The sequence below is a fragment of the Phyllobates terribilis genome, unplaced genomic scaffold (genome assembly GCF_046119375.1).
Source record: "Phyllobates terribilis strain yellow unplaced genomic scaffold, ASM4611937v1 Scaffold_3__8_contigs__length_932513732, whole genome shotgun sequence".
Classification (NCBI taxonomy): domain Eukaryota; kingdom Metazoa; phylum Chordata; class Amphibia; order Anura; family Dendrobatidae; genus Phyllobates; species Phyllobates terribilis.
The window spans coordinates 248,829,316-248,852,705 of NW_027362763.1; the positions used below are offsets into that span (position 1 = coordinate 248,829,316).

General features: G+C 43.7%; 1 protein-coding gene across 1 annotated transcript in view; it reads right to left on the reverse strand.

The window, feature by feature from the left end:
• Positions 1-8,993: 8,993 nt before the first annotated feature.
• CLRN1 (clarin 1) overlaps positions 8,994-23,390 on the reverse strand; it is a 45,227-nt gene continuing 30,830 nt past the window's right edge. Inside the window, exons 2-3 of the mRNA XM_073673063.1 lie at positions 14,063-14,242; positions 8,994-11,369 (exon numbers count right to left, since the gene is read on the reverse strand). Coding sequence (XP_073529164.1) covers positions 11,104-11,369; positions 14,063-14,242 — 446 coding nt within the window. The 3' untranslated portion in view covers positions 8,994-11,103. The remainder of the gene's footprint in view (positions 11,370-14,062; positions 14,243-23,390) is intronic.

Sequence of the window (23,390 nt, forward strand, 5' to 3'; positions counted from 1 at the left end):
CCCTCCCACTGTCACTATAGAGACACGAATGCTGAAGCTATTAGTTTTGGCTTTGTTCTCTGCTATGAATCATGAAGCATGACAAATGTGAGCATTAATGTCATTCAAGGACATGACTGAGCAGGCTCTGATATATAGAATTACCAGGTTGAAATCCCTTGAAGGCAAATGTTATCCTAACACTTGGGAAATAGAACTATTTTGCTACAATTTTCTCACATAGGCTTCCTAAGATTAAGCAATTGCTTAAAATCTTCCATAATATAGTATCATTATCAAAGTGCAGAATAGAATTCCAAAGAGAAATACAAAGAATGGAGTACAATGTGTGCACCAAACCTGCTATGTTTGCTGTCACACTTTACTTATCTTTGTCACTCTAGATGTTCGTTTATAAGTAGTGTTGAGCATTCCGATACTGAAATATCGGGTATCGGCCGATATTCGCGGTATCGGAATTCCGATACTTAATTCCGATACTTTTACAATATCGAATACCGGAATCGGAAGTTCCCATAATGCCTGCGCTCTGCCGTTTGTCTGAAGGATGACAAGCTGGATGGCAGCGCTCAGCTGCGATCCAGCCTGTCATCAGAATGCCATCCCAGCGTGGGAGAATTCTCCTGATTGTTTAAAAGCCGGCGCCGTAAAAAGCCGCCGGCTTTTAAACAAGCACACAACCCCATACTGCTTCCCCGCAGCCTCCCACCCCGATCCTCCGCTCCCCTCGCCACCTCCCATCCTGATCGTAAGTTAGGACCGGGCGGGGAGTGCAGCACCAAGGAGCGGGGAGCGAAGGACCCGGGCGGGGAAGCCGGCAGTGAAAAGACTTCACCGCCGGCTTTCCCGTTCTGTGCTGCGCTTTCCCGCCGGTTATTTCAAATGAACAGCTGCGGTATCAGGTGATGCCGATCAGCTGTTCATTTGAAGTCGCCGCGGTGCCCTCAGAGGGTTCATGTGAGTTCATGCTTGACTGCATTGCATGAACTGACATGAACTTTCCCACGGTCGCACAGGTCAGCCTCACCTCCCAGACCCGTCATGATTGGTGTGTGTGGGTGTCTGTGCGATGTGTGCGGGTGTGCGCGGTGTCTGTGCGATGTCTGCGGGTGTGTGCGGTGTCTGTGCGATGTGTGCGGGTGTGCGCGGTGCCTGTGCGATGTGCGTGGGTGTGCACAGTGTCTGTGCGATGTCTGCGGGTGTGTGCGGTGTCTGTGCGATGTGTGCGGGTGTGCGCGGTGCCTGTGCGATGTGCGCGGGTGTGCACGGTGTCTGTGTGATGTGTGCGGGTGTGTGCGTGCAGGCAGACATAGGCCGATGTGACACTACTACTCCCATCGGCCTATGTCTGTCCCCCGTTCACTCGTGCCAGCAGGATCAGCTTGATGGGAGCAGTAGTTCCCATCAGCCTGATCCTGCTATATAAATTGCCCTACTGTGTCCCCAATAAATGTTAAATACATGTCATTGGTGGCCAGTGGTTGCCTACAATAAATTAGTTTATACATTACCTGTCCCCGCCGATCGCCACCTAAAATAAAGTAAAAAATAAAAAACTACACCTATACTCACCTAGACACCTAATTCCCCAAAGCCATCGATCTCCTGTAATAAAATATTAAATAATAAACCACAACCTTATCCTTACCCCTCCGTAGCAGTCCACGAGTGTCCCACGATGATCTCCAGTTCAGAGCAGCCACATAGAATGTGACCGCTCTGAACCGCTGCCGCCGCTAGAATGACGGGGCCGTAAAGCAGCCCCGTCATTGCATAAGCGGGTTCACCGGAGTTCAGGCAGCGCTGCTCCGGTCAACTCCTTTACGGCCCTGCTGTATCGTGAGAAATTCCCACGGTACAGCAGTGCCGTAAAGGAGGTCTCCGGAGCTGCGCTGCCTGAATGCACTCCGGTGACCTCAGTCAGTGGCTCCCGCAGTGTGAGCTTACAGCAGCCATGCACAGCTGTCACCATCTCCAGATGTGACAGCTGTGCATGGGAGATCAGCGCAAGAACGTGGACAGGTAACTATTTTCTTTTAGTAAACTAAGAATTAAATAAAATGGTGTGTTTTATTTCAAATAAATTATTTTTTTCTGGGTGTAGTGTGTTTTTTCTTTTTAACACTTTGTAGGTTAGTAATGGGGGTGTCTTATAGACGCCCATCATTACTAACCTGGGCTTCATGGCAGCTGGCGCTGACATGAACCCCAGCCCTATCATCTGGATGCCGTCACAGAGAGACACTGAGGAGTGCAAGCATGCCTGCGCTTCTCAGTGTCTGCGGGATGACAGGCTGGATGGCAGCGTTCTGCTGCGGTCCAGCCTGTCATCTCGATGTAGCAGAGCTGGAGCCGTCGTGGGAACCATGGAAAGGTAAGGATGAGGTTGCTTTATTATTTTTCTTTTATTGCAGGAGATCGTTGGCTTCAGCTGGAATGGGCGTGACGGTAAGTATGGTTTAATTTAGAACAATAAAGAATTGTGTGTTTATTTCAATTAAAGGACTTTATTCTGGGTGTTTGTGTTTTTTTTTTAACTTTCACTATGGGGTTAGTAATGTCGGTGTCTTATAGACGCCTTTCCATTACTAACCTGGGCTTGATGTCAGCTGGTATTATAAGCTGACATCAACCCCAGCCCTATTACCCCACTGCCACCGCTACAGGGCAGTGGGAAGAGCGAGGCTAAGTGCCAGAATTGGCGCATCCTATGGATGCGCCATTTCTGGGGCGGCTGACGGCTGGTGTTTCTAGCCTGGGAGGGGGCCAATATTCATGGCTCCCTTCCTGGGCTATTAATATCAGCCCCCAGCTGTCTGCCTAGCCTTTGCTAGCTATTAAAATAGGGGGGACCCCACGTCATTTTTTTGGGGGGGTCCCCCATTTTAATAGCTTGTAAAGGCTAGGTATTCAGCTGGGGGCTGATATTAGTAGCCTGGGAAGCTCCGTGGGTATTACCCCCTTCCCAGGCTTCAAACATCTGCCCCAGCTGTCTGCTTAACCTCCGCTAGAGACTAAAATTAAGGGGAACCCCACGCCAATTTTTTTTAAATAAATCCTTTATTTTAACACTAAATGACAAGTACAGTAATCAACACTATCACTGTACTTCATATATATGTGACTGACATGTTTCTATCTATCTAATCTATGTATGATTCTCTATTCCTTCTATTCTAAATTGTCGGGTACCGCTGCTGAATTGCCGGCCGGCTTTCTTAAAGAGACGGTGCATGAAAACACTATTATTTTTTTTAATAAATCCTTTACACTAAATGACAAGTACAGTAACCAACACTATCACTGTACTTCATATATATGTGACTGACATGTTTCTATCTATCTAATCTATGTGTGAAGCTCTATTCTGTCTGTTATAAATTGTCGGGTACAGATGCTGAATTGCCGGCCGGCTTTTTTAAAGAGACAGTGCATGAAAACACTATTATATTTTTTAATAAATCCTTTACACTAAATGACAAGTACAGTAAGCAACACTGTCACTGTACTTCATATATATGTGACTGACATGTTTCTATCTATCTAATCTATGTGTGAAGCTCTATTCTTTCTGTTGTAAATTGTCGGGTACCGGTGTATGCCGCTGATGAATTGCCGGCTTTTCGCATAATACATTCTACATTATTCTTAGTTGTTTTACTTCATGTAGAATTAACCTACAAGGAAAGAAAGGGTTTATTTTCATTCCGATATTAGTGTCCCATTGACTTGCATTGGTTTCCGGTATCGGAATCGGCGATATCCGATACTTTTTGAGTATCGATCCGATCCAATCCGATACGATATTTCCTGATATCGGAAGGTATCGCTCAACACTATTTATAAGTTGGCAAAAAACAGGAAAGTTTATTGCAATATATTGCAATTAAAGATGGCCATACATTTGAAATAAAAGTTGCCAGGACCCTCACATTTCTTTGGACTGACAGTGTCAAATATCTAACGGCTTCCCGACTGTGCACTGACTTGATCAAATTTGGGTTCATGTTTGTGAGCTTTTAACTTGGCTGATCCTCTGTTTCTGTGCCAACAGGTGGAATTGGGAAAAATAGCTGTCGACAAACAAGCTGCACCTCTTCAAACTACCCCACTCATGCTGCCCCTCTCCATACTGTCCCCCACAATCTTCCCTTTCCATACTGTTTACCCCACAACCTGCCCCCCTTTTCATACTGTCCTACCCAAGTTGCCTCCCTCCATATTGTCCCCCACAGCTGCCCTTCTCCATAGAGTCCCCCACAATGTCTCCCCTACACTACTCCTTTTCACATTTCTCCTCCCCCCTTGCTCTTTGTTCCCCCATACTGCCCCTTGACACGAAGAACGTCTCTCCACCACCCCACAAAACAGTCCTCTGTGTCTTCGGCTCCTATAGAGCCATGTTTGGCGCCTCTGGGGAGTAGCTGGGATATCAGCAGTGTGATACATCTCATCAAGTCACTGAATGTTGGCACATTGGGGCAGCAGGAGGATGAGCGCTCCTCCTCTGCCTCTACAGTGCTAGCGTTGGTGTTGTGTTCAATTGTGTTTGTTTCTGTAGGACGTGAACACAATTGAATACAGAGAACAAGGACTGGCATTCTTCATGTTCTCTGAGTTGGTTGTCATTGAATTTGCCAAGTTCCACTCATGGGGGGGGGTGGCAAAATGTTGCCCGAGATGAAATATTCATCTTGCCTTATGGCAGAAGCACCCCTGACAATAAGGATGAGATTGTAAGAACGACTTTTGCTATTTGGGTTACCTGAAGACTTAAAGCAAACCTCCACTTTCACAAAAAAATGATTATAGCGCAGTGCTCTAAAGTTGAATCAGTTTAATCATTGGAAAAATGATTCTGCGCTAAAATCATTTTCTAGTTAAAGTGGAGGTACGCTTTAATTCCTGGCAACGCTTAATCAATTGTGTTATCCATAGTGTAAGGTAGTCTGGTGTATGACATGGAGATTCTTTTTCTGGTGTTCTTCGAGGAGTACCAAACACCCTCCCCTCAATAACTGCACACAGCGTTTTGTTTAGAGAATTTTACTATCTCATTTCTCCTACAGCACTATGCAGTTTTTTCACACAATTTAATGTAAAGTCTACCTATCATTTCAGAAAACTTTTCAGAAGTCATGATGACATGGGAAGTTATGATCTCTGGAGGTCCAGGTGCTCAAACACTGTGCAGATTAGTGTACATACTATACTTGTAGAGTCCCTAGGACTAGTACTTTTGCCTCTTCATTTAAGCAATTATGAAGTAGGAGTGTGCTGAGACAATTCAAAAGACATGTCAAATGTCAGGTACACTTTAAAGGGTTATTCCCAAAATCACAATGTGATCTTATAGTAATTTAGCTATATATTTATTCACTTGTGTCAATATAACCCATTTTTAAATCTGCCCCTTTTTGCAAATATCACCCACCTAAAGATGCCCCGCCATGCTCTATTTATATTGCAGTTGCCTTTGTAACGGTACTGTAGTTCCAGTGGTTCATGTCGACAGGTCCATCATGTGCAGTGCAGTCTCAGCTAGCTTCCTGCCAGCATAGCTCTTCTCTGCCTTCTGCACTGACATGGAACATATTCTATTGTTAATATACACTCTATTCTGCTGTACACTGTGTGAATCTGTACAATACCCTGTCTGCCGATTTTATGTTCTGCCATCTATATCAGTGAAGCTGCTTGTGTTTTCTTACATCATTGTTAGCTGTTTTCTAGCAGAGCTGAACTCTACTGCACAACGGAGCTTGTAATAACTAATCAGTGCAGAGCTGATCTGTGTTTGTCGCCTGCTGTTCACAGATCAGTGATGTGAAACTGCAAATGCTGCCATATGCATCAATTGAGCAGCATTTGCTGTTCCACATGTGCATTGTGTTTGAGATCAGTAGAAGTCCCACTGATCTTACATTAAGGCCACGTTCACACATTGAGTATTTGGTGAGTATTTTACCTCAGTATTTGTAAGCTAAAACCAGGAGTGGAACAGTCAGAGGAAAAGTATAATAGAAACACGTCACCACTTCTGTATTTATCACCCACTCCTGGTTTTGGCTTACAAATACTGATGTAAAATACTGACCAAATACTGAACATATGAATGTGGTCTTAAAATGTAGTTACATTCTATAAGGCCTCATTCACACGTCAGTAATTTTGCATCAGTATTTGTATGACAAAAACAGGAGTGGAACCATACAGAGAAAAACTATAATTGAAAGATTGACACCTGTTCTGTGTTTTAGAGACACTCCTGGTTTTGGCATCAAAATACTGATGAAATACTGATGCAAAAATACTGATGTGTGAATGAGGCCTAAAGCTGTATGCAAAATATATATTATTGTATATTATACACTGTGTTCCAAATTATTATGCAAATAATATTTTCTCAGATTTTCCCAAATTACCTATATGAATTGCAGTCATTGTAATTTTCCAGTCAAATAACTATTAGAGTACAATTGAAAGGTTTTTGTACAAACTGCCTATGATAACAGTATATTTTTAAAAAAATAAAAACTCAAACTGCACTCAAAATGCATGTTCCAAATTATTATGCACAGCAGAGTTTTCAACCTTTTCATTTTAATAAAGAACAAAAAAAATGGTCATTTTTGAAATTATAAGCATTAGCAGGTTATTACAAACTGAAATCAAACAGTTTTCAACTCAAAACTTTATTCTAGGTGATGTTACATTTGCACATACGACCGCTTGTTCGAAAGGAGCTTCTGAATTTGTCAGGTTTTGGATGGTTTCTGCTTTAATTGTTTTGCATGAGGACTGAATACCCTCACAGAGCTGTTGCTTAGGTGTGAACTGCCTCCCTCCATCATAGACACTCCTTTTGATGATGCTCCAGAGGTTCTCAATGGGGTTGAGGTCAGGGGAGCATGGGTGCCACACCATAAGTTTGTCCCCTTTTATGCCCATAGCAGCCAGAGATGCAGATGTGTTATGTGCAGCATGAGACGGGGCATTATCATGCATGAAATGATCTCGATGGTCCAGATGGATGGAGTGGAGGATGGCTGGTTGATGGACACCCCATGCAAACACGGTTACGGCGCTAACAAGGAGGAGGTGGAGTAATGTTTTGGGCTGGAATCATGGGGAGAGAGATTGTCGGCCCTTTTAGGATCCCTGAAGGGGTAAAGATGAACTCTATAATGTATGTTGAGTTTCTCAAACAGCACTTCCTTCCATGGTTCAAGAAGAAGAACCGTGCATTCCGCAGCAAGATCATTTTCATGCATGATAATGCCCCGTCTCATGCTGCACATAACACATCTGCATCTTTGGCTGCTATGGGCATAAAAGGGGACAAACTTATGGTGTGGCCCCCATGCTCCCCTGACCTCTACCCCATTGAAAACCTCTGGAGCATCATCAAAAGGAGTGTCTATGATGGCGGGAGGCAGTTCACATCTAAGCAACAGCTCTGGGAGGGTATTTTGTCCTCATGGAAAACAATTGAAGCAGAAACCATCCAAAACCTGACAAATTCAATGAATGAGAGAGTTCAGAAGCTCCTTTCGAACAAGGGGTCCTATGTGCAAATGTAACATCACCTAGAATAAAGTTTTGAGCTGAAAACTGTTTGATTTCAGTTTGTAATAACCTGCTAATGCTTATAATTTCAAAAATGACCATTTTTTTGTTCTTTATTAAAATGAAAAGGTTGAAAACTCTGCTGTGCATAATAATTTGGAACATGCATTTTGAGTGCAGTTTGAGTTTTTTATTTTTTTAAAAATATACTGTTATCATAGGCAGTTTGTACAAAAACCTTTCAATTGTACTCTAATAGTTATTTGACTGGAAAATTACAATGACTGCAATTCATATAGGTAATTTGGGAAAATCTGAGAAAATATTATTTGCATAATAATTTGGAACACAGTGTATTCACTGAACATACGGGGTTGGAGCACACTGACAATCCCTTCCTGCCTTTGTGCCATTTTAAGGGACACTATTATGAACCAGATAGGTGAGTAACTGTATGATCAGCTTCATTTTGGGGTACCCAGCACATTCATGCATTACATTGTCGATGATTCTTCTTATAGGCAGTATGTAGTTATATTTGTCTTATTGTATACACATTAGCTCTCCTCCAGAAGGAAGAAGCTGCAATTATCTGACCCTTCAATGAGTCTTGCAACATGACATGTCATAAAATCACTGATTTGTCACCAGCAGGCAACAAACACAGCTCAGCTTGTGTTTCAGCCCTGCATTACCTAGTACTTACAAGCTCCACTGTGGAGGAGAGTTGAGCTCTGATAGAAACCTGCTAACATTGATGTAAAACCACACAGGCTGCTATGTTGTTATCGATGGCAGAAGATATCAGGGGGGACTGTACAGGAGCGGACAGTGCACAGACGCATAAGGTTAATCCTACATTCAGATTAGCTTGCTGATAGCTAAGAGAGGTGAGGCTTATGAGGAGCTCTCCGGGGACGGAGGGGTCTGCAGCACTGAGGAGAAGCAAGTGCTGCAGTTAGATGTAGTTTTAGCAGATATGAGTAGGACTGACCATTCAGCTCTGTGAAACTGGATACTCCAAGTGGTACAGAAATGAAAAAATAAACTTTATGTTAGATTTAGTCTGTATATTAACAATAAGTATGCATTTACTGTACTCTGTGAGAAATAATGCAATTGTGTGGATGACCCTTTAAGCTTCCTGGAAAAAGTACCAACATGAACAGCCAGTATGTATTTTCACTGTACATGGGTACAGCAATAGTGGGTGCAGAGGTAGCAGTTGGGCAATAGGACACATGAGGTTCAGTTTAGGGCTCTAATTCTGTATTTAAAAACATGTAGCTGTTTTTCCTGGAAGGGTGCAATCAATCCCAAAATAATTACATAAAAAAAAATCAAAAGTATGATGAAATATTTATTGACTTTATTAATAAATTATGATGTCATCTAATAAAAGCATAATGCAATTATCTAAGCAGGCTTATCAGCAAAATGTTTGGCACCATCATTATCATCAGTATGAAATGCTAAAAGTGGATTTACACTTGTCATGAAATATGGCCAGAGGCGTTGTTAGAGGGGACTTTGGTTCTGGAGTTTATGGGGGCCGATATGGGGAGACCAATAGTACAAATGACATGCGATAGTTTCTGTGTCCAGTTGTGTATGGGATGCAGGACTTTATAACTTCACACCAGAATATGGACTTATTGGGGAAATAAAAGTAAGGCTGCGTGCACACGATGCGTTTTTCATGCGTTTATGCTGCGGAATTTCCGCAGCGGAAACGCATCAAAAACGCATGGTAATCCGCACCCCATGGTCCCCAATGGCATTCCGCAATGTCAATGCACATGCTGCGGATTTTTCCGCAGCATTTCTGCAGCGCTCATAAATCCGCAGCATGTTCATTAATTTTGCGGAATCACAGCGGAAGCGCCGCCATTGACTTGCATTGAGACGCATAGAATCCATGTCTGTACATTTGTACAAGCGGATAATATGCGTTTCAATTTGCGGATGGTACCCAGTTCTGGAGGAGAGGAGACTCTCATCCAGACCTGGGTACCATTGTACCTGTAAAAAAAAGAATAAAATAAAAAATAAAGTTTATATTCACCTGTCCGGCGGCCCCTGCAGCGCTTACCTTCCAGGACGTGAGATGACGTCGCGGTCATGTGACCGCAGGCTGTCTGGCGAGATGCCGGCAAGCCAGGAAGGAACCAGGAAGGAGCGCGACAGCACACGCAGCGGCATCGGAGGTAAGTATAGCTTTTATTTTTTTATTTTTACGGTCACACTATATAAATCCATGTCTTTTGCATGGATTTATATAGTGTGACCTAGTTGTCAAGAACTTTCCAAGTGATGCTAAAATCGCCTGGAAAGTGCTTGTCAGTCCGCATGCGGAAACACATGCGTTAACGCATGTGGATACGCATGTATTCCGCATGTATTCTGCTGGAAAAACGCATGCACAATCTGCATGCGTTTTTTCTGCCAGGGAGATGCAGAAATTTTCTGCTTCATTTCTGCATCGTGGGCACATAGCCTTAGAGTGATAGCCAGTGTTCAATAGTTATTTTTATGTACCGACATATTAACAGTTTTTAAAGTTCTGATATTTTAGCCATTTTTGTTTCTCTAATTCTGGTGGACTTGAGGAACCCATTTATTACACCATTGGTCATTTACTTGAATGGGCACATTTAATGGTATATTTCTAAAGCTGTAGCCATGATCGGTGGGAATAGAGAAGATGGTGACTTAGTGATCAGCCGATCCCTGTGTCTTCAGCCAATGGGAATATCTTTGTGCAGCTTTGTGACAGGTATGTAGAATGTCCTGTCCTGGATTTTTGTCCTTTATGTATTCCACAAGATAATTCATAAATATATGAATGTTGGGGGTCTGACTGCTGAGACCTCAATGATTACAAGGGGTCCTTAAGTCCCTTGTGTAAAAGAAGCAGTATTTTTTATGTTTGTCCACAATCCATTCACTTCTACCAGTCTATGACTGCAGTAGTGACATATATGACAACCACTCCCATAACAGTGAATGAGGTCTCAGTCTTGCGCACTACCGTTCCATTTACACTTTGTCCATGATGGTCCCAAAAGTTGGTAATTCAAGGTATCGTACATTTATCATCCGTCATGTGGATAGATGATGTTTATGGGACACCCCTTAAAGATGAATTTTTTTGTGCCGAGCTCTTAGTACTCACTTGTTTAAACCTTGGTTGGGAACCTAATAGATGTTTGCTTTTAATGTCTTGCCTGGCATAGTTTAAAGTGTTCCCTCCAAAGTACCAGAAAGAACTATAAATCACATTATTTTTTCTCTATTCATAATATTTGGTCTGCAAGATATTATTTTTGATTTTTCATGGTAATGCAGTAAAACTGTTTATATTCCCATAACACTGAATAATCCATGGTCACAATGCTTTATGCATTTACTAAAAGCTCTGCTGCTCTGGAAAGTCTGAAGATGGGGCTTCAAAACGGCAGCAGGGATCAGATCCGACACTTGGAATGTTTCATCTGTCTATCAATGTCCTGTGCTTCTTGTGGAACGCTAATCTCAGTACATCAGATCAATTGCTCCAGAATTTATATCTAGGTCCTTTGATTTTGAGAAAGGAAAATCAAAACCAGCTAATCGAATTAGAAAAATATTTGAAAAATGTATGAGAGTGCAAACCAGGACAATCCAAAACGATTTCTCAAAGTATTCTGTCTGAGTCTTAAATAAAAAACCATCTCCTTTGTAATTAGCAATTTTCTCTGATAGATTATGCATCTTCACTTCCGAGGAGAAGAGGATTAGGACAAGGCAGCCACAGGAACCTGTAATACAAACACATAGGAATATATCAATGTACAGTGCTGTAGGGTAGTACTGTATTAGTACTCACACTCTGTTATCATACTATACATATATAGAGTTTCTTCTTAGACTGAATTCATGCATCATTTTTTTTCTTATCTGCAAAAAATGGACCAATTTCATCTGTGCGCAGGATCCCATTTTTAAGAGATTGTGGCCTATGTATCCATTTTTCTCATCTTGAGAAAAAAACTGATGCAGGTTTCCCAAGTTTCTCCTAGGCTGAGAATGCAGCAGATTTTTTGCACCAAAAATCACAGTGTTGTGGGTAAAACACCATATTAAATATGTGCGTTTTTGACACATTTTTACATGCGTTTCTGGTGCTTTTTTTATATTCATTTGAGTTGCTGAAAAATGCTGAGAAACTGAATGAATTGAAGAGCTGCAGATTTAAAACAACAAAAAACACTTTAATGATTCAAATCTGCAAGGAAAAAGTAAGCAACATGTCGATGAGATTTCAGAAATTTCATTCACTTTGCTGATACTGTAAAGTGTAGCGTTTTTTATCCCTGAAAAACATGCAGAAGAAACAACATGTGATAGCTAGTGATGAGCGAGCATGTTCTGTTAACCCTTTCGGCGAGCATGCTCGGGTGCTCGCCGAGTATCTTCAGCGTGCTTGGTGTTATGTTTTCGTCACTCAGTGCTCATGATTTGTGACTGTTTGACAGCTTTAATACATGTAAGGAATGCCTAAGATACATGCATTCCTCACATGTATTAAAGCTGTCAAACAGTCTCAAATAACGCACACAGCGCGACTAAAACGTAACACCAGAGCATGCCCATAAATCTCAAGTAACAAGCATGCTCGCTCATCACTAGTGATAGCCTAATAGCCAGTAAAAAACTTAGATGGCTTCAGTGCGCTTCTCCTCTTATTTGTATCCATTCACATGAATGGGCAAGTTTGGTCTGCAAATCAGGCTAACGTGGACATGTCTCCATTTTTTTATGTGGACCATCAGTCAGCAAGAAAAAAAAACTGTTATGTGAATAACCCCATAAAATATGTTCCAGTATTTTAGACTGAATATTTTTGGGATAGGAAACCGCAGGAAAATGCTTACTTACCAGCAATTGAATCCTAAGGACTCTTTTTTCACACGTCCTGATATTTCCTATACTGGAGAAACCAGTACCAGAGATATCAGTGTCCGTGTGTCCGTGTAGCACACTTGAGCGGCTTGTGTGCCGCTTCAGGAGCACACGTACCAGTGCAGGGAATCAGCGGTACAGTTAACGCTGTTCCCAAGCGCCGGGTGCTGAACACTGCCGTCATCATTGTCATCTTTTACGGTGTTATTCACATGTCTGTTTTTCTCCGGTATCACTGATGAAAATGGCCCATACAAGACTATGGTTACATAAAAAATACTTACAGCACATGGATGGTATCTGTGTGCCATTCGTGTGCTGTACATATTTAAAATTGGTAAGGATAGGAGAAGCTTTGTCATTCATTTATTTATTTTTACTTAAAAAACACTGATGACACTGGTGGTAAAAATTGATACACTGATGTCCCACTGATGCAAAACACTGATTACATTTGTACCATTTTTTTAAATACGTTTTTAAAGGGATCCTGACATGTAAAAAACGCTATTAAACTGCAACTATTTTGTTAATCTGCAGGTTAATAGAGTTCTGAAGCAGTGCGGCCGTCGCACTGGGTGCCCCGCTGCCCGGAGGAAATGAACTTTATTCCTCTTGGCAGCCTTTGGCTTTCAGTCATAATGGTGTGGCCGGTGCGGCTCCATAATCACCACTCAGTACATAGTGAGCGATGGCTGTACCCACGCCCCCGGCACTGACTGAAAGCCGGCACTAAGGGCAGGTGCAGACGACTGTATATTCTTTCATAAGAGAGAATCGGGTCGAATATGCAAATCACATTCTGATCAAACTCTGATCAGAGTTTGTTCAGAGTGTGATCATAGTGTGATCCGAATCTCTTGGATGATGAGATGATTGAGAAGAAAAATTCTCCATTCTGTCAGTCCGTGGAAATGAGCCTGCACTCGGATGTCATCTGAATACTGTATCCAACTTCAGCGATTTATTCTTCTGACCGAGGAAAAAACAAAATCAGACTTGTGCAGGGCCCCATAGAATAACATTGGTTCGAGTGCAATCCGATGTTAGTCGGATCTCACTCGGACCGATAATACGTTTGTCTGCATGAGCCCTAATGCTTAGGAATAAAGTTGATTTCCTCCTGGCTGCGGGGCCCTCAGTGCGGCAGCAGCGCGGCTTTAGAACGCTATTAACCTGAAGATTAACCCCATATCTGCAGTTTAATAGCTTTTTTTAAACATGGACGTGTGACTGATGCATCAGTTGCAAAAACAGACTTCTGAATGAGGCCTTATTAGCATCCTAAAATTAACACGCGAGGTGTGCATTAATAATAGATTTACAGTATCTATACTCAAAGCATATGTGAATAATTTAAGTCATCAGTAAGTATCTGGTCACAATCCTTGTAGGTATACAATGTATAAAATGTGGGCTTTATTCCCTAGTACTTATCTCCATCTGAACCATAATCCAGAATTGTAGGATTGTACGTTGTACATCTATGGTCTCTATAGTCTACTTGCTCGCTGAATAGCTGGAATTTTTCGAAAAGAAGATTACTTACATGATATGAAACACCAGAGGTATAGTCCCACTGGACCATGTAGAGTTTGGTATGGTTTTCCGAAGGCGTTGAACATGAAGAAGCCAGTCCCCACCAGAGCAAACACAATAAGCGCTGTACCGAATATCACCACACTGACATGCATGCTGGCAGGAATAACATTCAGCAAGTTGGGAAAAACTAAAAAAGAAGAAATACTTGAATGTGCCATTTGCAAAGAGAAATTAAATTTTTTTAGCTACGTGTTATTACTCCAATATGATGATATTATACATACAGTTGGATCAAGTGACAGAATTGTCATAGTTTAGCCCAGCATGGTCAACTTGATGTTTTATTTTTTTCTGGACAGCTTATGAAAAAAATCATGGACAGACAATATTTTTTTGACTGAAATTATTTTAATTTGTATAATTTTCTTCAGCTCCCAAAAAAATCACAGACACCTTAATTTTTTTTATGGATGGAGCAAAAAAGTTCTGATTGTATCAGAACGATTACACCCAGTAATCTAAGTGATACATTGTTGGACTCAGCTTCTCTTTGCCTACATCAGACTGCTATCAGATGAGGTAGCAAAAACCTGCTGACAGATTCCCCTTAAAGGGAATCTGTCACCCCCTGGGACTTCTCAGACCTCTAATATGGGCATACAGGTGATAGAAATGTAAATCTATACCTACCTGTATGGCTCATATTAGAGGTCTGCTTGCTTTGATATATCTTTTTATAAAATCCGTTTTCCTAGGCTTGGCGACCGGGGGACGCCAAAAATGCCTGCCTACCTATTTAATTTAAATATTCCCCCCCTCCCCTGCCCTCCCGTGCATGTCACAGGGCCCGGTGATGTGCGCTCTAGATCTGCACATCGCCTATAACGTTTTTTTCTCCCTTCCCTATTTTACTGCTGTGCTCTAATGCGCCAGCGCCGGGGAGTCACTGTTACTTCCGCTCCAGTGACCTCTGGCATGTGCAACAATGAGGTTTGGTCCCCACTTCCTCCGTGCTTCCTGATAGTTAGCAACTATCCGTGAGGAAGTGGGGACCAAACCTTCTTGTTGTGCACGCCGGAGGTCACTGGAGCGGAAGTGCGCCTGCGCACTAGAGCACAGCAGTAAAATAAGGAAGGGAGAAAAAAAATGCTGCTTAAGTTATAGGCGCAGGATGTGCAGATCTAGAGTGCACATCACAGGGCCCTGTGACGTGCACGGGAGGGCAAGGGAGGGGGGGAATATTTAAATTAAAAAGGTAGGCAGTAGTGATGAGCGAGTATGTTTTGTTAACCCCTTCGCCGAGTATGCTCGGCCGAGCACCGAGTATTTATAGCGTGCTCGGTAATATGTTTGAATCACTCCCGCGTGCATGATTTGCGACTTTTTGACAGCTTTGATACATGTGAGGAATGTCTGCTTCTTACACATTCCTCACATGTATTAAAGCTGTCAAACCGTCGCAAATCATGCACACGGGAGTGATTCAAACACATCACCGAGCACGCTATAAATACTCGGTGCTCGGCCGAGCATACTCGGCGAAAGGGCTAACAAAATATACTCGCTCATCACTAGTAGGCAGTAGTGATGAGCGAGGATGCTGGCTACTGCTCGGTGCTCGCCCAAGCATCTCACTGCTCGCGATGCTCGGCCGAACACCGAGTATTTACGGGGTTGCTCGGCGGGACCTTGGGTCCCCTCCCTGCATGTTTGGCGCTCTTTAGAGCGCCAATCAACATGCAGGGATTGCCTGCCACTTACTGTAATGCTGCAGCCATGGTGGTCGTGGCATTACAGTGATTGGATGGTCGCACAGTGTCATCAGGTCTATATCAGACCTGGCGCCGCCATGCTCGTCACAGTCACTCCGGAATCAGACAGTGTAGGGAGAGGTGCTGCTGCGTCAGGGAGAGATTTGCTTGTGTATTAGGTAGTGTAGAGATAAAAAACGTACATTACACATATCCATCTTAACAAACAGTCCTTTTTAGGACTAACTAATCCATCTGCAGAGATATCAGGCAGGCAGTGTATATAGACAGGGTATATAGCAGACTGCAGTGCATATAGCACAAGAGGCTCCATTCCAATTCTGCCTTCTGCTGCTGTTAGATATTTCTATACAAAGGCCCAGGTCTCAGGGGCCAGGAATACATTTTTTTGGATCTTAATCCTCATTATTTGCTTGTTGGCACTGCAGAATACAGCCAGGTCCTTTCCATATTACAGCGCTAGAAATCCAGCTATTTAAAACTCTGTTTTCACATATACGTTGTCAGAAAATACTGCCATTTCTGGCCTCCATTAAAAATTTCTTTCAGTGTGTCAGTGAAGCAATTCCCTCCAGTTTGCTGTTCCAACTTCTTGTCTACAGGCCAGATATTTAAAACTCTGTTTTCTCCGTCACACGGATCACATATACGTTGTCAGAAAATACTGCCATTTCTGGCCTCCATTAAAAATTTCTTTCAGTGTGTCAGTGAAGCAATTCCCTCCAGTTTGCTGTTCCAACTTCTTGTCTACAGGCCAGGTATTTAAAACTGTGTTTTCTCCGTCACACGGATCACATATAAGTTCGCTCCAAACTCAGTCATTTGTAGTGAGCGTGGAAGATACTGTCCTCCATTTAAAATGGGCAAGGCACGTGGCAAGGGACGGGGAATTGGACGTGATGGTGATGGTGCATGCAGAGGCCGAGGACAAGGCTGTGGGCAAGCTGAAATTGTGCCACAACAAACACCCACATCTTCTCGCCTGACCTTCCTGTCCCAATTCCTAGGGGACCGCAGCACACCACTATTGAACCCAGAGCAGTGTCAATAGGTTGTTGGTTGGATAGCGGATAATGCTTCCAGTCACTTAGCCACCACCCTGTCTTCCACACGGTCAAGTCTCAGTAGCCGTGAGTCTGGACCGCATATTCCTCACCCTGATCCTCCTTCCTCCCACCATGCTGAGTGCCCGGAGACAACTGATCCCACACTTGGACACTCTGAAGAGCTGTTCACTTTTCCATTTATAGATTCGGGCCTCTCGCCCGGTCCACTTGAAGTGGGGCAAGAGGAGATTGCGTGTAGTGATGCCCAAATATTTGAGCAGCCACGGTCACACGAAGGCGATGGTGGGAAAGTGTCACAAGAGGTGGACGATGATGAGACACAATTGCCAGAAAGTCAAGAGGAGGACCAGGGTGTGGAAGTGGAAGACGAGGTGGTGGATGATATAGTCACTGACCCAACCTGGCAGGAGATCATGCAGAGCGAGGACAGCAGCACACAGGGCGAGGGAGGCAGAGCACCCCAACAGGCAGGAAGCAGGGTGGTGGCCGCAGACAGAAGGCAGGCAACCGTTCCCCGTAACACTAACACGAAGGAAGTTGCCAGTACAACTGTTAGGTCTTCCTGAGTCTGGTTGTTTTTTAACGACTCTGCCGATAACCCCAAAAAGGCCATTTGCACCACCTGCCAGACCAGCATCAGCAGGGGTGGCAAAATGACCAGCCTGACCACCACCAGCATGATCAGCACATGGCAGCAAAGCACCCGACTTTGTGGGCCGAACCCCAGGGTCCAGGAACAGTGTCTGCAGGTGGCACCATTGCTTCTTCCGCTGTTGTGCATGCAAGCCAATCCCCTGTCCATGGCGCATGCGAAAATGCCTCCTTCCCTGCACCTGTCGTTGCGCACTCTCAAGTAGCAGCATCAGGAAGCACGTCCATGTCCTTGTCCCAACGCAGCGTTCAGTTGTCCATACCCTAGTCCTTGGAACGCAAGCGCAAATATGCAGCCAACGCCCCACAGGCCACACTACAAAATTCTCACATTTCACGACTGCTTGCGCTCGAAATGTTGCCTTTTAGGCTCGTGGAGACAGAAGCATTCCGCAACCTGATGGCGGCGGCTGTCCCTCGGTCACCAACCGCCACTATTTCTCCCGGTGTGCCGTCCCCTCATTACACAAGCACACAAGAGGACTTCCTGGGAGAAATGCCAGCTGGGTAGATATGGTTTCCCAAGTCCTTTCACCAAGCTAAAAAAATCTGTCTGTAGTGAAATACAACTCAGCAAAAAAGCTGTGGACTGGCTCCGTAGCATCCCTGGCCACATTCACCTGTCCACGTGTTTGTGGTTAGGCAGTCCTTCCCAGTAAGTGCACTGGGGAGGGCACGGGTAATGTTGTGGGACCCTTGCTTGTGGAAGGCGGAGATGACACCGGGAAAAACAGTGGTGGCTGGGAACCGAGTATGGACACCCGGCCGCCGCCGGCATGAGGTTATGAAAAGCTTGCGCCTCCACGAGCCTAAAAGGCCACATTTCAAGTGAAAACAGCTTTAGAGGACTTCCTGGGAGAAATGACAGCTGGGTAGATATGGTTTCCCAAGTCCTTTCACCAAGCTAAAGAATATGGCTGTGGTGAAATACAACTCAGCAAAAATAGCTGTGGACTGTCTCAGTACCGTCCCTGGTCACATTCACCTGTCCACGTGTTTGTGGTTAGGCGGTCCTTCCCAGTAAGTGCAATGGGGAGGGCACGGGTAATGTTGTGGGACCCGTGCTTGTGGAAAGCGGACATGATACCGAGAGAAACAGTGGCGGCTGGGGACCCAGTATGGACACCCTGCCGCCGCCGGCATGAGGTTATGAAAAGCTTCCGCCTCCACGAGCCTAAAAGGCCACATTTCAAGTGCAAGCAGCTGTCAAAAATTTGGCAGTATAGTATTGCAGCCTGTGGGTTGGTGGGTGGCTGGCTGCATACTTGCGCTTGCATTCCAAGGAATGGGGCAGGGACAACTGAACGTTGCACTGGGACAAGGACGTGGACGGTGATTGTTGCAAGTCTGCAACGACAGGTGCATGGCGGGAAGCATCTTCGCCTGCGCCAAGGATCACATATATTTGGCAGTGACCTGGGAGTCAGAGATGCTTCCAGAGGTCTTCCCCATGCTGTTCCCATGTCTTTTCAGCACTGTATGCATGTGTCTGATGATGTGTCACACACCACATGGCCAGATAAGGTTGTAAAATGTTAAAATGACATTTCCTGGTGAATGCATTTGTCTTGGTTGAAAGCAATGCAAAAGTGCAGAAACACATCAAAAACGCTACGTGTGAACATAGCCCAAGGTGTGGAGGAGCATTTTTGTTTTTGTATATTTATTTTGCCTTATATACAAGTCATTACCCTGGAAAGGATGTTCCTTAACATATTTCCCAGAAAAATCCATTTTGGTTTAGTTTTTGTATGTTTTATTGTTAGTCCGTAAAAGTGGCGTAATACTCTGACAACGTTTTTGACAGCAGTGACCTGGGAGTCAGAGATGCTTCCAGGGGTCTTCCCCATGCTGTTCCAATGTCATTTGAGCACTGTTCCCATCGATTTGGGCAATTTTTAGGCACTCTGCAGACCGCCGGGGGGGAGCCGCCTGAAAAATGCTCAAGTTTCCCATAGACTTACATTGAGCTCGTTGCTCGGGTCGAGCACCTGAGTATTCCAATTTGCTCGACCCGAGCAACGAGTACCCGAGCATTTTAGTGCTCGCTCATCACTAGTAGGCAGGCATTTCTTGGCGTCCCCTGGTCACCAAGCCTAGGAAAATTGGTTTTATAAAAAGATATATCAAAGCAAGCAGACCTCTGCTATAGGCCATACAGGTAAGTACAGATTTACATATGTATCACCTGTATGCCCATATTAGAGGTCTGAAAAGTCCCAGGGGGTGACAGATTCCCTTTTAGAGGATTCTACATGCAGTGAACATTAATGCCAATAATAATAAACATTTTACTTTTAATGTAAATAGGATTATTGAACTAGCAACATTTACATTGCTTGATATGTTGTAGTCAGGTTATCAGAGTATGTTTAGCAAAACTGTTAGCAATGAATTCGAGCACAATATAAAAACTCATTGCATCGATAAATCTGCCCCACTATGTTGCTGAACATATATGTGTTACACTAACAGATAATTTTATTCTGCTTTTTACAGTGGCCTGTAGTCAGATTGCAAATTGGATTCCTTTATTTATGTGGCCCAATGTGACATTTTATTGGCAGTTCAGCAAAGACATCATTAAAATTTCACATGTCACTCCAATGATCCATTAGAAAAAAATATGGGCGCCAGAGAAAATAATGAATAATTGTCCTGGTAGATGGATGACAATGACCTTTATTAAAATAAACTGATGACCCCGAAATTGTTGTGAATTAGCAGAAGCAGCAGAGGCAGATGGGTTTTCCCACAACAATCAAGCGTACAGGACGAGCAGATTCCTGTATAATTAAACGAGATAGATTGGTTTGCAGAGAAAAATGTGATTGCTTCTCTGGAATTATTCTGTGCAACATGTGAGTATCCATCGCTATATGTAAATATATAACTAATTAATAAGTCTACAATATTCATCTATAATATGTATCAACATTAGTGTTGAGCATTCCAATACTGAAATATCGGGTATCGACCGATATTCGCGGTATCGGAGTTCCGATACTGAGTTCCGATACTTTTAGAATATCGTATACCAGAATTGGAAGTTCCCATAATGCCTACGCTCTGCAGTGTCTCTGAAGGATGACAAGCTGGATGGCTAAGAATAATGTAGAATGTATTACATGAAAAGCCGGCAATTCAGCAGCGGCATACACCGGTACCCGACAATTTAGAACAGAAAGAATAGAGCATCACACATAGATTAGATAGATATAAACATGTCAGTCACATATATAAGAAGTACAGTGACAGTGTTGCTTACTGTACTTGTCATTTAGTGTTAAAGGATTTCTTAAAAAAAATAATAGTGTTTTCATGCACCGTCTCTTTAAAAAAGCCGCCGGCAATTCAGCATCGGTACCCGACAATTTATAACAGAAAGAATAAAGCATCACACATCGATTAGATAGATATAAACATGTCAGTCACATATATAAGAAGTACAGTGATAGTGTTGATTACTGTACTTGTCATTAAGTGTTAAAATAAAGGATTTATTAAAAAAAAATTGGCGTGGGGTTCCCCGTAATACCCACGGAGCTTCCCAGGCTACTAATATCAGCCCCCAGCTGAATACCTAGCCTTTACTAGCTGTTAAAATGGGGGACCCCCAAAAAAATGACGTGGGGTCCCCCCTATTTTAATAGCTAGCAAAGGCTAGGCAGACAGCTGGGGGCTGATATTAATAGCCCAGGAAGGGTGCCATGAATATTGGCCCCCTCCCAGGCTAGAAACACCAGCCTTCAGCCGCCCCAGAATTGGCGCATCCATAGGATGCGCCAATTCTGGCACTTAGCCTCGCTCTTCCCACTGCCCTGTAGCGGTGGCAGTGAGGTAATAGGGCTGGGGTTGATGTCAGATTATAATGCCAGCTGAAATCAAGCCCAGGTTAGTAATGGAGAGGCGTCTGTAAGACACCCCCATTACTAACCCCATAGTCAAAGTTAAAAAAACCCACAAACACCCAGAATAAAGTCCTTTAATTGAAATAAACACAAAATTCTTTATTGTTCTAAATTAAACCATACTTACCATCACGCCCATTCCAGCTGAAGCCAATGTCTTCTGCAATAAAAGTAAAATAATAAAGCAACCTCATCCTTACCTTTCCATGGTTCCCAGGACGGCTTCAGCTCTGCTACATTCACATGACAGGCTGGATCGCAGCCGAAAGCTGCCATCCAGCTTGCCATGCCGCAGACACTGAGAAGGGCAGGCATGCTTGCGCTCATCAGTGTCTGGCTATGACGGCATCCAATGAACTCGGCTCACCTCATGCACGTCACTGACAGCATGGGAGAATTCTCCTGCGCTCAGCGCTTGAGCAGAAGAATTCTCCCACGCTGGGTTGGCATTGAGATGACAGGCTGGATCGCAGCTGAGAGCTGCCATCCAGCATTCCATCCTTCATAGACACTGCAGAGCGCAGGCATGCTTGCGCTCCTCAGTGTCTGGCTGTGATGGCATCCAGATGAGTCGATGTCATGTCCAATGAACTCAGCTCACCTCATGCAGGTCACTGACAGCGTGGGAAAATTCTCCTGCGCTTGCAGTGAGCGTGAGAGAATTCTCCTGCGCTCACGGCAAGTGCAGGAGAATTTTCCCACGCTGTCAGTGACGTGCATGAGGTGAGTTGAGTTCATTGGACATGACCTCGGCTCATCTTTATGCCGTCACAGCCAGACACTGAGGAGCGCAAGCATGCCTGCGCTTCTCAGTGTCTGCGGCATGGCAAGCTGGATGGCAGCTTTCTGCTGCGATCCATCCTGTCATGTGAATGTAGCAGAGCTGGAGCCATCCTGGGAACCATGGAAAGGTAAGGATGATGTTGGTTTATTATTTTACTTTTACTGCAGAAGACATTGGCTTCAGCTGGAATGGGCGTGATGGTAAGTATGGTTTAATTTAGAACAATAAAGAATTGTGTGTTTATTTCAATTAAAGGACTTTATTCTGGGTGTTTGTGGCTTTTTTTAACTTTGACTATGGGGTTAGTAATGGGGGTGTCTTACAGACGCCTCTCCATTACTAACCTGGGCTTGATTTCAGCTGGCATTATAATCTGACATCAACCCCAGCCCTATTACCCCACTGCCACCGCTACAGGGCAGTGGGAAGAGCGAGGCTAAGTGCCAGAATTGGCGCATCCTATGGATGTGCCATTTCTGGGGCGGCTGACGGCTGGTGTTTCTAGCCTGGGAGGGGGCCAATATTCATGGCACCCTTCCTGGGCTATTAATATCAGCCCCCAACTGTCTGCCTAGCCTTTATTAAAATAGGGGGGACCCCACGTCAGTTTTTTTTGGGTCCCCTATTTTAATAGTTAGTAAAGGCTAGGTATTCAGCTGGGGGCTGATATTAGTAGCCTGGGAAGCTCCGTGGGTATTACCCCCTTCCCAGGCTTCAAGCATCTGCCCCTGCCGTCTGCTTAACCTCCGCTAGAGACTAAAATTACGGGGAACCCCACGCCAATTTTTTTTTAAATAAATCCTTTATTTTAACACTAAATGACAAGTACAGTAACCAACACTGTCATTGTACTTATTATATATGTGACTGACATGTTTCTATGTATCTAATCTATGTGTGATGCTCTATTCTTTCTGTTATAAATTGTCGGGTACCGATGCTGAATTGCCGGCCGGCTTTTTTAAAGAGACGGTGCATGAAAACACTATTATTTTTTTTAATAAATCCTTTGACACTAAATGACAAGTACAGTAAGCAACACTGTCACTGTACTTCTTATATATGTGACTGACATGTTTCTATCTATCTAATCTATGTGTGATGCTCTATTTTTCTGTTCTAAATTGTCGGGTACCGGTGTATGCCGCTG